At 48.0% G+C, this 16786-nt stretch overlaps 2 protein-coding genes across 2 annotated transcripts in view; one reads left to right on the top strand and one right to left on the bottom strand.

Moving 5' to 3' along the window:
* Positions 1–16786, bottom strand: part of LOC139060983 (uncharacterized) — a 149609-nt gene that overhangs the window by 66222 nt on the left and 66601 nt on the right. The gene's annotated exons all lie outside the window — the stretch shown is intronic.
* LOC139060982 (uncharacterized) lies at positions 8192–11387 on the top strand. The gene is made up of 2 exons (XM_070540346.1): positions 8192–8337; positions 8420–11387. Exon 2 carries the CDS (start codon positions 8422–8424, stop codon positions 9577–9579), a length of 1158 nt encoding a protein of 385 aa, XP_070396447.1. The 5' UTR covers positions 8192–8337; positions 8420–8421; the 3' UTR covers positions 9580–11387.

The raw sequence follows: 16786 nt of genomic DNA, 5'->3' as shown, positions 1-16786 counted from the left end.
AGTTTAGCAAGTTTCTGTCATTACATAGTACGTTATGAAGCGTTGTTTATTGAAAGAATATATAAAAATTCTGAGAATTGTCTACGAATGCGAAGCAATATTCTTTGTCTCAGCTGTTAGCTCTAGATTTTGGATAGAAATTTTCAATTTTACGCCTAAATATAAAGCTGGCCCAACCCAAAATTCAAGTTGACCCACCCACAAGTTTAAGTTGACCCACCCCCAAATTTACGTTGACCCACCGCCAAATAGAAGTTGCACCAACCCCAAATACCAAATTGCCCAACCCCAAATTTCAAGTTACCCCCCCCCCCCCCCCATTTCGACTGGCCCACGCCTACAATAGGCTTCCCCACACATTTTCTATGGAGCCCTATGTATCCCTGTGGGTGAGGTGTCACGCCTTTCGCGTTACGGACACGAGTTTGTTCACAAAATTCTCTGTTCAATTTTTCTCTCTTTTTTTATTTCAATTGTTCCGTATCGCTTATAAAGCTACCAATCGTCTACATTTACCCTATTATAACGATTAAACATCGTAGCTTCGCAATTTACGCCTTTTTGTGCAGGTACAAGGCATTACGTTCTCTGCGTGACAGATGTTGCTGGGGTACTCTCCAAAGCCTGGTTTCGCATTAAAACACAAGGGGGGCATTACGAGCAAAGAAGTAGTTTCGTCGCACGCACAGGGTTCTTAAAAGAGTGCGGGTGATCGCTGTATATAGCCTTTAAAGTATGGCTACCTAAGCAACGTAGCTTGCCAGACTGCAGACGTTATCACGTTTTATGTCGTTGCTATACCCGCGAGATTGAAAATTTACCGTACGTTCGCTCCTACTCTATGTTTAAGTGAGCGCAGTTGACGTTTGGAAATATTCGAAAGGTATTCGAAAAAAAAATATTCGCATTTATAAATGGCGACTACTCGATTCGTTATTCGAAAGTTTCGAACTAGGGAATTCTCTAGTTAGAATTTCCGAGTCCCCTAGTTCCGTCGTTCCCTAGGGAACTAGGGAAGTTTCGAGCTTAGAGAATTTTCCTTGGGGTTGGCAGCATTGGCGTTACTCGAACTGCCCGCCTCGGCTCGCCTCAAAACAGGGCCATGAACAACGGCAACCTATCATCTCCCTTCACCTCTCGATGTGCGATATGCGACTCTGCGAAAGCGATGAGGTCCTGCGAGAGGAGGGGAAAGGGGGGCACTATCTTCTGCAGCCCTTCAGTGTAGTGTAACTATAATAGTACTAGAACTCTTGTGGTACACTGTATACCTTCAGGGAGCACGGCTTAAGGCCAAGCCACTCTCCGAATGAAACGGAGCAAGCTTTCTCTCTCCCTCTTCTGCTGCTGCTCGCTTCTTCGCTAGAACGCACCTCGTCTTCCGCCTCAATGCAGAATGCGCGCCATCATATTCTTCCTTCATCCAAGCCCTACCAACCCCTGTCCCTGTTTCACGGGGCTTTTACGAATTTTAATTCTCGCAGGTTGGAAGGGCCTACGCACACGTTATGTTGAAAACACGAATGGATTTCACAGGTTTGTAAAAACTGCTTTTGAGTAATAAATAATTTGTATACAGCACGAAAAAAAAAACGCTAAACTATAAAAGAGGTAATTGTTCCCTCCTCCTCCTCCTCTTTCCTTGCGGATGTGTCCGGTGCCGTCAAGCGAAATACTGACAGGTGCACTCGTTCGTCTCAATCCGCTGACCGCTCTTCACTCCATGGCTATCAAATGTTAAACGTTATCGCTCGGCACAGGACGCGCCCGTACGTATCGGAAACCTCTCGTAAGTTATCGCCATTGGTCTATCCGTTATCTGTTGTAGGCGAACATTGAGCAACCCGATTGTATGCGCGACGAGTACTGTGTAGCATTTTGTGGGAGGAAAGCCGACACAAGCGATATCGCTCGAACTTTCTCTATCAGTCGTGCACGAAAGTGAACGTCCTTGCGGCGCAAAACATGTGTCCGAGAATCGCCGACTTCGCTGGCCCCTGTCGTTGTTCTCGAGTGTTACACGTTTTGCTGGGCGCAAGTTCGTCCAACGAAGGGTTAAAATTTGTAACTCACAGTTCTGGCACTGAGTCGGTCTGCACTGTCACTGTACAACTTGACAATACCAAGCGAGTCCGAACAGGCGGATTCGGGCCACATAGCTCCTAATAAAAGACGCAGTTGTACAAACAGTCTCACCCATGGGTACTCAAATGCATGATTGGTGACACTTTCGTGATCGTTCTCGAGCGTGAGAAGTGCGCCGTCAGATCGGCCCTGCACTGTAACATAATTTAGACTTTAAAGGTGAATGAGGGTGTACATCGGTCTATAAATCCTGCCCTTACACACTAACCCTTACAGTGGCTGCATAGTGGATATGGCATTGTGCTGCTAACTCGAGCACACGGGTTATGATAGGGTCGCGGAACTCTATGGTAACGAAATGAAAAAAATTAAAAAAAAACACTCGCGTGCCCTTGTTTAGGTGCACGTTAAAAACTTCCAGGTGGTTATAAGTGAACAGGGTGCTTCACAATCATATCGCCAGACGTAAAACGCCAGAATTTGTTTACTAAAAAAATACAATAATAATAAAGTGCAGCCGGTTTTTTTTTTTTGCTAGAGGTATAAACGAAAGAAATTATTCTTGAGTCTGATTTCTGAGAAAAAGATGTTGCGGTTATCTTCTATATCGTACCTAGATGAAATGTCCCTCCCAACTGTACGTCCGTTCGATTAAGCAGCTTCTGTATTATAAACGGCTGCTTTCAGTTATCCGGAGCACTATCATAAGGACAATAATTAAGCAATTAAAGGAACGGCCTGCCTCACATACACGTACAGATATTTATATATCTGCTGTGTTCGCTGAGAAAGGTAAGTACGATACCACATTGGACACCCAGTTTCAATGGGTTGCAGACCGGTTTCCTGACTACCTCGGCCCAAGCCGCCCGAAATTGGACGAAGACTTTACCGTGGGGGAAATTAGGCAAGCCATTTTCGCGCTCAAGGGGAAGCGTGCGCCAGGTGCCGACAGAATCACCAACAAGATGCCGCGGAACCTTGACGATGGTTCGATCGCATACCTCACCGAGAAGATCAACGAGACCTGGAAAAACGGCAGCGTCCCAGAGCAATGGAAGACCGCCAACGTCGTCCTGATCCCCAAACCCGGCAAGGCTCCGAACGTGGACAACCTCCGACCGATCTCTCTCACCTCCTGCGTTGGGAAAGTGGCGGAGCATGTCGTCCTCAACAGACTAAACAGATATCTCGAAGAGAACAACATCTATACTCACAACATGATTGGCTTTCGTGCCGGCCTCTCGTCGCAGGACGCCATGAAGATGATCAAACATCAAATCATCGACGGCAGTACCAGAGACACCAGGGCCCTGCTCGGACTCGACCTCGAGAAAGCCTTTGACAACGTTCTCCACGAATACATTCTAGCCTCCGTGGCAGACCTCGAGCTGGGCCCCAGACTATAACTACGTCCGTTCGTTCCTGACGGGGAGGAAAGCGAAACTGCGGATCGGCGACTTTGTCTCCGACGAGTTGCTCCTGGGCCCACGGGGCACGCCCCAAGGCTCGGTCATTTCTCTTGCACTATTCAACATCTGCATGATCGGCCTCTCGAGGAATCTGGCCCAAGTTGAAGGTATCAAACACACCATCTACGCAGACGACATCACCATCTGGTGCACCGGCGGTAGCGAAGGGCAAGTGGAAAGCGCCATGCAAGAGGCGGTAGACGTCACGGAGCAGTACCTGCTACCCACCGGACTCAGATGCTCCCCGACCAAATCTGAGCTTCTCCTTTATAGAAAAGAAAAAGGGCGCAGACCCAAGGGCTGGAAACCGGTCTCGGAAAATGACATTCACCTGTTCACTCGGAGCGGTGACCCGATACCCCGGGTCGACACCATCAGAGTCCTGGGTATGTTTATAGAATCACGCGGCGGCAACGGCACTGCGTTACGCAAGATAATTGCGAAAACCGACAATGCTTTTCGCCTTGTCCGAAGGGTCACGAACAGACATCGTGGCCTCAAGGAGGACAACCTGCTTCGGCTCATCAACGCCTTTGTGCTGTGTCACTTCACCTACACGGTGGCCATGCACAACTGGCTCAGAACCGAGCGGGAAAAGCTTAATGCCCTCATTAGAAAATTCTTCAAGAGAGCCCTCGGGCTGCCCGTCAGAACGCATACAGAGGACCTCCTTCGGCTCGGCATACACAACACCGTGGAGGAGATAGCCGAGGCTCAGGAACGGGCCCAGCTAACTCGGCTGTCCACCACGCCAGCCGGCAGGCATATCCTCGAGGAGATCGGACTCGCACCAACCAAGAACTTGGCTGAAGACACCCAAATCCCCAGAGAAATAGGGGAGAAGATCGTGGTCGCCCCTTTGCCCCGCAACGTTCATCCCGTTCACAACGCAGGTCGTCGCAAGGCAAGAGCATTGAATATGCTAAAGCAAGTAAACAGGGACAAAATCGCAGCAAGCGTCGTGGACGCAGCTGCATACCGAGACGGCAAGGCTTTTGCGGTTTCCGTCGTTGACACGCTGGGCAAAGTTATCAACTGTGCCTCCGTCCGGACGACGAACCCAGAGGTGGCCGAGCAAGTGGCCATTGCACTCGCCATGCAAGACGGTCGGAGAGACAGGGTGTATAGCGATTCGAAAGCCGCCATCAGGGCATTCCAGAAAGGCCGGGTAGCCCGGCAGGTAGTTCAAATTCTGAAAGGCGCCAAACACGGCAACACCTCCATGCACTCGATTTTTTGGTTCCCTGCACACGTCGGGGCGATTGAGGGGGTTCCTCTGAACCTCAACGAGTCTGCCCACGAGGCTGCGCGTGGCTTTACCGACCGCGCTGCCGTCGGGTCGGGCGACTCTCTCCCCGGACACCGAGACGCTCCTCTCACACACAACGAAATAACTAAATTCTTCTACTTAGAGGGAAGGGTTTTCCCCCCGCCTCACTCCAAGTTAAGCAGGCCGCAGGCGGTCACACTAAGACTACTGCAAACGAACTCGTACCCAAATCCGGCGTCCCTTAATAGCATATATCCAGAGATTTATACGAATTGTTCTTGCGTAGTCTGTGGTGAGGTAGCTACGTTGCCTCATATGCTCTGGGAGTGCGGGTCGCTGGGCCCGAAGTTCACCAAGGAAGAGTGGGACGCCCTCCTGCGAAGTCCCGTCTTTGAGGATCAAATCCTGGCCGTCCAGCGCGCCCGCGATCGGGCCGGCAGACTAGATCTGTCAGTCCCGTCGTGGGATTAGCCAGGTGCGCGTTTTATCGCGCTTTGCTGGACCAAATAAAAGTTTATTCACTCACTCACTCATACGTGGAGAGACTGTAAAAAAAAACGTTTTCCTTGCTGAATCAAGCTAGCAGGCTTACAGGCTGCCCCAAAACGGGTCGTTTATGTTGAATGACAGCTGCGAACTTGTTCAGCGGCACCGATTAGCAACCGCGCGTTAATTCTCTCAGGAACTGGTGCGCCTCTGCGCAAAAGCCTCGACTCTCCAGCGGCACCATCATTCGTAAAAAATTTTGGGGTTTTACGTGCCAAAACCACTTCCTGATTATGAGGCATGCCGTAGTGGAGGACTCCGGAAATTTCGACCGCCTTGGGTTCTTTAAACGTGCACCTAAATCTAAGTACACTGGTGCTTTCGCATTTCGCCCCCATCGAAATGCGGCCGCCGTGGCCGGGATTCGATCCCGCGACCTCGTGCTCAGCAGCACCCATTCGTAATAAGAGTCCTAGCTTGCACTGGCCCCTCACCTTCGAGATTTCAAAAGTTTTGTTATGCGTTACATTCGAACGGAAACGGCTATTAGATCATTTTCAATGGTGAATTCTGAAGTCGCATACAATCTGAACAGCAAATACCATTCGATTAGACTGTACGCTTCTAATTCATTTCACCTGCTGGCACGTTGAAGGAGATCGCCAGAAAAGCCACGGAGATTACATTGGTGAAGCCTTCCCGGTCTCCCCGATTCAGTTTGAGTACATGGGCAATAATTTCCCCTAACACTGTTGTTAATATTAACATCCAATAACTGCCTTGATTACTTTTCTCGCAAAGTCGTTTGGTTCACCTGGGGCTGGTGCAGCTTTAAAAAGAAACACTCTTATTCCGGCTGGGAGTTTTCATGTTTTCAATTGAATAGTTGATAATCTTTCTCTTACATATATGTCGCGGATATGCATGCCTGTGTACCCTTAGAAGGCTTATGAGGCCAAAATTACGTGTTACTCTTAGAAAACCGTTTTAAATATAGCAGTTCACCCGGCAAAAACAAAACTGGTGTACCTGCCAACAAGAGTCGCGGCCGCAACCAAGCAAGTAAAATTTACCTAGAAGTGCAATGGTCATCTGCATCTCATCGCCCCATGCAGTTAATAAACCTGTTTTATTTCCATATAATATTGTTATCCTTGATCGTTGTCCCTGATCAATATTCCACCTACAAGAAGCGCGCGTAATATGACACGATATGGAAAGTTTGGAAGGGTCCCGTTGCTTTCGCCGCTTGATTTGTGTAGCTGCGCCCACTTGGAGTGCGCGTTGGTTGTGTGTTTATTGGATCGCGAATAATTATGAATGGCTTCTCCGAGGCAGCGTGTTGTTCCTGGAAGCCATGTACAGCCCTCACCGACTACTGGGTGAGCAGGCCTGAGTGCGCTGTTCTGCAAAAAGTGCGGCCGATACAGATACGCCCAGTTCCGTTTGGCGACACAACTGCCTTGGAATTTATGGCCATATTCTGCCCTTGGAGCTCGCTTTTTGTATTCTTCTCACACATTATTTAGACATTGCGCACGTACAAGAAGTCTTGGAGCGCAGCCTTCTGCGTCGAATTTATCAAAGCACGGTGCACTTGTTTACATCTACAGCCGCAGATCGTTGTTATCGTCAAATATTGCGGAAAAGGTTGATCGCTGATATGAAACAACGTCAAAACGTAGCAAAACATACATATCTGCGCACATGAGACGAGTCAATATGCGCGGCCGAACCATGTTAAGCTACCGCAACTGCGATCCAGATACATATATTACGGGATGCTAATTTGTTACTGATTCCCGGTTTCTTTAACGCCATCATACTTGCAGTTTGCGCGTGCCATAGAGCATTATTAGAGAAAAGTGTGCTTGCGTTAGTGCTCAATAATAGGCCGTGTTGTTCTTTCGCGAAAACGCGCGGATGCCATCGCTCAGACTACGTTGCTATATATGACGGTGTGAGGCGTTTGTTTATGCTGCGTGCTGTATACCGAATGCATACCGTATGTTGTGTTTCTTTACCGTTTGACGCAGAGGCAAACAGTGCATCTCTGAGATTGAGAAATGTGTCGGCAAAGCAACACGTACATACAGACCCAACCATATACGTAGCGCAAGCGACCGACAGCGTATACAGGTACGGTGATGCGCACAGGTGTTGGCACAGCGCTGGCCGTTTGCCGCGTATTGTGTACGCGCCGTGCGAAGGGAAGTGCGTTTGATTTGAAATAGCTAAGTCCAGAACTGAACTATAAAAGCAGCCTCGTTCCACCTAACCGCTTACATTTCAGTTCAGGTCCGCCGGTAGCAGGTGCACGAACTCGACGGCACCAGGCTTAACCTTCGCTGAACTGGATCGACATTGGCTCAAACTTCATGGGCACGGCTTGGAATGGTTCAAGCTTATGCATTTCAACTTGGTAGGCGTGTCTGACTCATTTTGAGCCCGATTATTTATATATACAAGCGAAGACGGCCTCGCTCTCGTGTTGTCGGTTCGACGGCCGATCGCGCGGGGTTCCGTCGAACGAGGTCGTCACGCTGATTTTGCTGGCGCCGTCGACAAGAAAGTCCGTCGCAGTGCCACAACTCGAGCTCGTCGGTTGCGTCGTTGTCGACCTGGTATGATAGCATGGTTTCGGCACCGCACCGACGTCGATCCACCAGTAGAGTTTCAGCGCGATACACGGCACCAGTGTTTGCAGCAGCGCGCGTCCGAGCGCATTTTTTTTCTTTTCTTTCCTTTCTTTTTTTTCGAGGGACATTCCGGCGCGCGACCCTTCCCAAATGTTTCGCGACTAATACATGCTAATACGCTAGCGCATGGCGCATGCGCCGTCGCGCCATGAGAAAGCCGGATGCCGATATCAAGCCAGCTAGCTGCCCGAGCTGCAGAGCAAAGCAGCCTGCCGGCAATCCGATCTCACCGCTCGGCGAATACGCCTGCTTCTGCACGTCTGCTCGCTACTCTCGTGGCCAACTTTCCGCCGCACAGTCAGCCATTACGTCTCGAGAGACTACGGTACGGAAGCTTTCGGTTCGCTCAACGTGTTATACCGGTCGGAGTGAAAAACTGCCGCTTGATTCGGCGTTTCCTTTCGCAGCCATGACGGACGGTTGGACGTACACGCTGACCGGGTTCGGCGAGTTCCTCGAGATGCGTCGCGTCTCGTTCGCCGAGCCGATGCCGGCCGCCCGCCTCTGCGGCGTCTGCGGCCTGCTGCCTTGCCGCTCCGTGCAGCTGCCGTGCGGCCACGTCTTCTGCGAGTCGTGCAAGGCCCAGATAGGGGGAGGAGACTGCTGCCCCTTCGACGGGAAGAAGTTCGCCGACTCCGAAGTTCACTCGATGAGCATGAAGCGCTTCGAACTCGAGCAATGCCGATTTGTGTGTGCGGCCGGCTCCCGGTTGTGCGGCTTCGCCGGCAAGCTGTCCGAGCTGGGAGATCACCTGACCAGGTGCGGGGGCGGAGAGACCAGGTACGGCAAGTGCCAGCGACCCGTGTTTCGCAGCCTCGCCGTGGATCACTACCGGAGGTGCACCGGTACGCCGGTTGCGGCGAATGCCGAAGCTGACTCCAAGGGAGTCGCAGATGTTGCCAAGACGGAGATAGAAACTCCGCGGGAACAGATGCTGAGCAAGGGCGTCGATCTGGAAGCCGTGTTCAGCTGCTTCACCAACGCTTTGGCAGAAAAGGTGGCAAGCCTCGAATGTCAGTTGCTCGAAGTGCAAAAAAAGTCCACCACCGACCAACAGCCATCGCTTGCTGCTGCGAAGCCGGCGACCGTGATCCAGGGACCGTTCCGCGCGGCTTCCAGAGGCGGCGTTCTGATCACCACGTGCAAGTTCGACAACGTTTACGCCGAACTAGACTCGCTCGACGAGAAGGAAAAGGAGCTTACAAAGTCAACTGATACGTATTCGCTGGGAGGTTACACGTTCAAGCTCGACTGCGAGTTTTCCAAAGACGAGAACGAGATGAGTGTGCGTTTTATTCTTTTTTTGCGGAGCGGTGAATGGGACGCTTACGTGGAGTGGCCCTTCAAAAAGAAAGTGACCCTAATCATCATGCACCCAAGGAATAAAGCAAAGGACGTCCGCTTACCGGTGACCATGGATGAACACGAGATTGTGAAGAAACCTGAACCCGACGCTTGGAACTGGGGCCGTTTTACGGACGAGAAGAACTGGAAGGACATTGAACGACAAGGGTACGTCGAGAAAGGGGCCCTTTATGTCAACGTCGAGTTTGCGGACATGTATTAGCATAGCTCCCCAGCCTTGTAACTTTAGTAATTGCACTTCCCACCTGCTGAAGCAAAAGCAGTGTGCCTGAGACAGGTCGTCTCCGTGATTTCGTAGGAACCACCAGACCAGTGGTGTGCAACGCTTGCTTAGCTTCAAACATTATACGCTTTTGATCGCGTGTTGTACGCCGTAATTGTGTAGTCTCGAAAGCAACCTGAGTTGCACTTGATCGTGGTTTAAACTTCATAAAATGATTAGTTCGGCCGTGTTTCCCGTTATTTCTGCCAAGCTTGTTGACGGTAATACAGAGGAGGGCCAATATCATAATTTCGAGTACGAATAGTTAATATCTACTGTTCAAGCGCACACAATTACAGCAGGAATATTTGTTTCGGTATGATTAGATATCGCTCATGAAATGATTAGTGCAAGAACTGCAGCTAACAATGAGGGAGAAGTAATCATGATTGAACAAGATCACCAACTGTCATTGGAAAAATAACTTGCAGTTTCGACCGAAGGATGAAGCACTGACTGCTATAGCAAGGGTTAGCGCTGCGCTTGAAGTTCTTCGACGGTGTTCTAATTGCACGAGACTGCGCCAAAATTTCTGGCACCCTCAGAAGCGTTAAGGGCCCGTAATGACATCGCATAGACGCCACTACGTTATCCGTCGAGAGTCGCGCCATCGAAATCACGCCACTTTCAGGTTTGAGCACTGATATCGTTTTGACTTGCATTATTTAATAGTCTGAGAAGATTTAATACAAAGTGCATGCGCTGTGAATGTTACGTTTCATCGCATTCGCTTGTGGGCTGCAATTCTCGAAATTCTGAGGAATAATTCGTTCAAGAACGCAAGACCTAGCTTGATAAACGTAAGTGATTGAATTGTGTTGCAATATGACCCGCATATACAGCATCCATAAGCACATTGCTATAGCATGCATATCCGTAAACGTATGCGGAGCCCTACGCCTACAGCGAAAATTCACTTGAGGTGTCCATATAATAGCCCTCGCGAAAAAACTGCCTCGATAAACTTCCTATACATTAAATCCTAGTTGAAACGAAGCGCTCCAATAAAAAATCGCTGCTGCATGACTGACTTATGCTACAGTGCCACGACCAGCTGTGATCACTGGGCGCACCACAACGAATACCACATAACATGAATTGTTTTCATGCACAACACTGGTCTTGCAGCATACGTTTAATACATGCCCTACGTTGTGCTTAAAGCAATCCTCGATACCAATAAAAAAAAAGAGGAGTAGACTAAGACTATAGCTTTCCGAAAATGTTGATGGTTGTCGAAAACGGATCACAAGTTGTGGGAAAAGGAAAGCGGCTAAAGGACTTGTACATGCCGTAGACGCATGTAAAGGAGCCCGTTGAACGGAAAACATCACTGGTTGCAGTGTAAAAGATAGTATTTACTCATATCTAGACTGCCCAATGTCGCTAAACAAACGAACTATAACAACCACAAGTTGGTCTTGTGACTTGGTTTCGTGGCTTCCACCACGAAACCAAAAAGATTCTACCACCCATTTTGTTTCCCTATTGCTTCGAAAACTACTGCCGCTGCCACAGTTCTGATAATTAGGGGTACTGTGTTTAGCAGAGTGGAAACAGTAACCAGGCTTAAATATGTTCATGAACGGATAAACAGCTCCTTTATCGCTTGCGATGTTTCGTTGACCATCTCAGATGGCTACACGTGGATATTTGTTTTGCTGTAACAGTCACGTGACTGTAATTCTGCTTTTTAAACGATGACGCCTGTGCTGAAATAAATTTTTTGTTTGGTTCTTTAGTCGTGAGAGCGCTGCATCCTTGTTATTTTTTCTGCTTGCGTTCTCGTCCCCTTTGCACATAGCTACAATGAACTTGAGTAGAACTTGTTGCTGGGTGAGTTGGTTCGGATCTAATGAATACAGCGCTGAATCTGTCGTTTCGTACTGTCCCTTCCCAAGTCTTTATTTTCCTTTCTTTTTGGCGCAACAATGTATTCACTACAATGAACGTACTTAAAGGGCCCCTCACCAGGCCCCATAGCAAATTTTGGCTATACGCTGAAAGTTGTTGCACGTCCTCTAGGGAGTGTTCTGCTGCTATATATATATATATATATATATATATATATATATATATATATATATATATATATATATATATATATATATATATATATATATATATATATATATATATATATATATATATATATATATATATATATATATATATATATATATATATATATATATATATATATATATATATATATATATATATATATAGTCAATAATGAGAAGCCAACAAACACTGACACCAAGTACAACATAGGGGAAATTGCATGTGCTTGCACATGCAATTTCCCCTATGTTGTACTTGGTGTCAGTGTTTGTTGGCTTCTCATTATTGACTAATAAATATCGGGTCCCTCGGTTAACGCCCTTTCTTCTCGTTTATATATATATATATATATATGTATATATATGAACATGAACACAGCACCCACCGGCCTTCATCATTTTCTGATGATGTGTATATATATGTATGTATATATATATGTATTTGTGTATATATATATATATATATATACACACACAGTGAAGTAGACGCGCGTATGAAGCGGTTTATTGACGTTTCGGCCGGGGTCCGGCCTTCATCAGAAAATGATGAAGGCCGGTGGGTGCTGTGTTCATGTTCATATATATATATATATATATATATATATATATATATATATATATATATATATATATATATATATATATATATATATATATATATATATATATATATATATATATATATATATATATATATATATATATATATATATATATATTTTCAAATCGGCCTATTGGTAGCCGAGATAGACGTATTTCAATGCCGCGAACCCCTGGTTTCCGCAGGCGGGCTCCATTGCCAAGCAGGCGCTCTCTCCCCCCGCCCCGTCTAGCCGCCGCAAGCGAAATTCCTTCCGCGCGTTCTCCCTCACCGGACCACGAGGATCGCTTGACGCATACGTCACGGGCCCTCCCTTCATTTTTTTTTTCTCCTCGTGTTTTTTTTTTCGGCGATGCGCACTTTCGTTGACGGCGTCGCTCGAAAGCTGTTGCGTTCGCGCAGCGCACGATTTTGTTGCGCGCTGTGCACAAGGAAACATGACTAGCGGTACAATTCAGTGCTACACGAATACCGAGGCAAAACAAGCGGATCGAAGAGCATGGTCACGGCGCTGGAACACGGTAGAAAATGGCATAGTTTCGGTACCTGCGCGCGTGACTGCACGACCGTTATAGTTTGGCGTGCGCTGAATCTTTATGGGACATGTTTGTGACGTGTTCTATGACACCTAGCATTACTGTGACGAATTGATTTACTTTCTGGGTACTTTAGGGACACTTTCGCAGCACCCACCGTTGTGACGCAGCTAACTAAAAGCAGATCGGCCGTTGTGACGCAGTTTGGCGCGTACTGAATCTTTATGGGACATGTTTGTGACGCGTTCTCTCACGCCCAACATTATTGTGCCCAACTTATTTACTTTCTGGGTACTTTTGGGGCACGTTGGCAGCACCCACCGTTGTGTCACAGTTAAATAAAAGCAGATCGGCCGTTGTGACGCAGTTTGGCGTCTACGGAATCATTTTGAGACATGTTTGTGACACGTTATTCGACGCCCAACATTACTGTGTTTACTTATGTTCTGGGTACTTTTGACGCACCCAGCGATGCGACGCAGTTAGCTAAAAGCACATCGACCGTTGTGACGCACTTAGTTCCGTGTTGACCTAATCTTACGGGGTCAAATTTTTGACGCTTTCTATGCCCCCTCCCCCATCCCGCACCAACAACATATGCCTCCGTTCGGTATTCACACTTCTCCACAACGCGACGAGCGATTGACAACAGTGATAACAGGGGAGTGTCTTGCTTGGGCCGGCAGAACGCGCAAGCGATAACGCCGAGGGGCACAAAAACCAGGACCTTGTAACTCGAAAATTCCGACTCCTGAACGACTGACAACAGGCTTGGCACCCAACGCATTTGTCTTGAGTGCGAGTAGAAGGCATTCTGCAAGCGTCCAACGTGGTCTGGCCTGTGTATGTGGCGTACCATAGCCTTGGCAGAGGCCAAGTTGTGTCGAAAACGAGCAGTAGCCCGGTATTTGTGCTCCTAAAGTGTAGGAAGTAAGGCCCGTAAATGGGGCAATGCTTGGAAATCGGATGTTTTCGCCGTATTTTATGTATGGCATTGTTTGGGATGAGTCGGATGTTTTCTACGCCATGTTTGTAATGGCGAATTGCTTTTGTCTGTAATGTCGCCCATTCACCACTTTCGCACATTTCGCCTCTACACGCAGTTTTCCTATAAGGCATAATACCAAAATGATACATGCTTGTAGTTTATTTTCTTCAGCTGATGCCGTCCCGCACAGCTTCGCACGGGAACTACTGCTGCTTACCTGGTGTCACAACGTTGGATGACCTCACCAAAAGCCTGGAACGATCACTTATACAGAGCAAAATAAACATTCCCTCATTTCACAGGGCGCGTTGTGTACATACTTTCTCAAATTACACTTTGCACAGAGGAAAGAGTCGATGGAGGCTTGTAAAAATAGCTCGCAGTCATATTTATTCTAAATGAAAAAACTCTTCCTCACCAAGACAGCGCGAGGTTGAGCAGCAGAAGGGTAAAGAAATGCAGCGCCGATCAGCGCAGCCGATGACACACGTACCAGCTAGCATTCGAAACGCGCGCGCCAGAAACCAAGGTTTCATTCAGTACGAGCTGCTTGGGGCGCTACAGTCAATTCGGCCGCAGAGCTCCATGAGAGTTCCCACTCTTGATGAATGTGTTTCTCTATGGTAACAGTACACCAACAAGAGATCGAACGCTGCTGCTACCCAGAACAGAACAATCACGTAGTAGGGCTACCCGTAGCTGCGGGCCTTTATCGCTATAGCTGTGGCGATGTCCAGCGGTAGCTGCCCAGCTTGGTTTTGTTTGGTGCCTATGATTCTGGCTCGACCTACTACGGGGCATCGGTCATGAATAGGGCAGCCGCAGGTAGAAAGGGAAGAAAAGTTACATTGGATTTCGTAAATTGAGAATTGAAAAGAAATACTAGTCGCTGTAGATGTAGATGCAGATCCTTTGTCAAATACTTCCACACGCGCACTGTGGGAAATTAGTTTAATACGAGCGGAGCAGCGGGCCGTTGTTCTTGACCTCTGAACGTGTGGCCCATACCCACCATGGGTATTGGCCGTTGTCCTGGTCTGATAGCCTGGGATGTTGATCCCATTTCAAGATGGCATACACTAACGAGGGAGATTGGCCACACAAATGAAAAATTAAGTGAGTATGTCTATACGCTAGGAAGTTTTGAAGAAAAAAATAACTTCTTACATGAAAAAAATGCAGAAAATTTTCAAGAAATTGCAATTAAAAGAACGTGTAACGAGAATGCCAGCAGTGAGATGGAACACCGATTGGGTTGCTATAGCAACGTAACCGGCCGTATGCTTCTATGTACTTTTGAAGTGCGTTGAGGTTGCTTCAATGATGCGGCGAAGCTGCAGGGCTCCAAATGCGTATCGATTTGGAACATGCAGCCATGCGTATTTACAATTGCTAGTAGGTACAGCGGACCGTGGCACTTGTGCAGACACTGGACATTTGAGTGCATGCGCGATTAAAAGCCGGTGCGAGAGCAAACGTGGAATCTTTTGCTCCTTAAATACATGGCTCTGCCTAGGCACTACGGAGGAGTTTCTTAGCTCCTGTTGTATGCGTTTGTCCCTAAAGGCATGGCGGAAGAAGTCGCGGGGCGCGGTAGTGTTGAACTTAGCGTCGCAAGTTGGCGACTGGACGTAATTATATTTATTCAATCGTCTTTTGTAGTAATTGAAACAATGTGTCATTATTTCGCACTATTGGCGGCGCCTCCAGGACACCAAAGCGGCAACGGGGACACCAAAACTGGAACCTGGATTGGTCCGTGGGTTGGGCCTCGGCGAGCCCCAACCCACGGGCCGCCCTGCTTCAAGCTTTGATCCCGCCCCTACCCCTTGAGTGCCCTGGAGAGCCTGCGCCGCCTGCTTTATTATAACTTCAGGTGCTCTCCTGGGCACTTGTTCTTTCTGGGCACTTGTGTACTTTTCCTTGGTAGTGTTCTTCCTGCGCTATGTGGTTCCTTGTTTGTCAAGCAAAGGAGAAATCTATCTGTGAAATACACCTTATTTCATTTCCCTTTTGTGGGTCTACGCGTTTTTATGACGAACGGTGGGCATTATTCACATTTACTTTAGTAAAGGTAGCCCCCCGCCCCCACTCATTTCCACAGTAAAGTTACGTAGGGCTGCCCCCCCCCCTCCCCCGCCGAAAAAAAATTCCGGGTACGTGCCTGGTGTAGAGCCCAATAATAAAAAAAACGTTTCTAAAATTACAATACGTTTATAAACGTTTATAATAAATAAAATGAAACGTTTATTCGCGGCAAAGACTTACCGAGTCACCATCTGTCCGCGCCCACTCTCTAGCGCAGTATAAGGAATAACACGTCACGCTCTTCGTACATGTGGCTGTCTGCGCTCACGAAAGACAACGCGGGAGCCCTCCTGGACAATTCGGCAAGTACTCTATAAACGACGGAAGTTTTTTTTTCCCGGTCAAGCAAATAACCTTGGGCGAACAGAAAACACAGAATAGTTTGCAGATGCTCTCTTTACCGAATACGTACACTGAACGCCCAATGGAGTCCCCGGCACCGGTTTCTTGCGTGAAATGTAGGCAGTCGCTGAGAGCAAACTATGTGAGATATGTTCTCATAGTGGGCTGTCTGTATAACCAAATAGAGCATAACAGAACGAAGCCTCGATGCAGCGATCGCACGGGTTCGCAGCGACCGACTGCGCGTCTGCATGCATGTCCGCACATACTGTTTCGCTTTCGCTGCGAGCGCGTTTTCGCAACGTGCCGTGAGCTTTGGGCCGCAGCATATGAGCATTCGACAGAACACATGCAACCACTGTTGAGTGGACGCTATCTGAGCTGTTCAAAAATAAGTTCGTTATAACTAGGGACCTCGACGCCTACGGCGACTTTTGATCTGCCGTCAGGACGATTCAACCCCTTTTTTTTCTAAGTTCTTGGATGTTCCAATATCGTTACTTGTCAAGTTGCATCACACTATGTTTAT

This window comes from Dermacentor albipictus, chromosome 6 (genome assembly GCF_038994185.2).
Source record: "Dermacentor albipictus isolate Rhodes 1998 colony chromosome 6, USDA_Dalb.pri_finalv2, whole genome shotgun sequence".
NCBI lineage: Eukaryota > Metazoa > Arthropoda > Arachnida > Ixodida > Ixodidae > Dermacentor > Dermacentor albipictus.
Note: the sequence above shows the minus strand (reverse complement) of the source record. Positions and strands in the feature narration are given on the sequence as shown.

Coding starts and splice junctions, on each gene's coding strand:
- LOC139060982 (XM_070540346.1), top strand. CDS start 8,422: ATGACGGACGGTTGGACGTACACGCTGACCGGGTTCGGCGAGTTCCTC.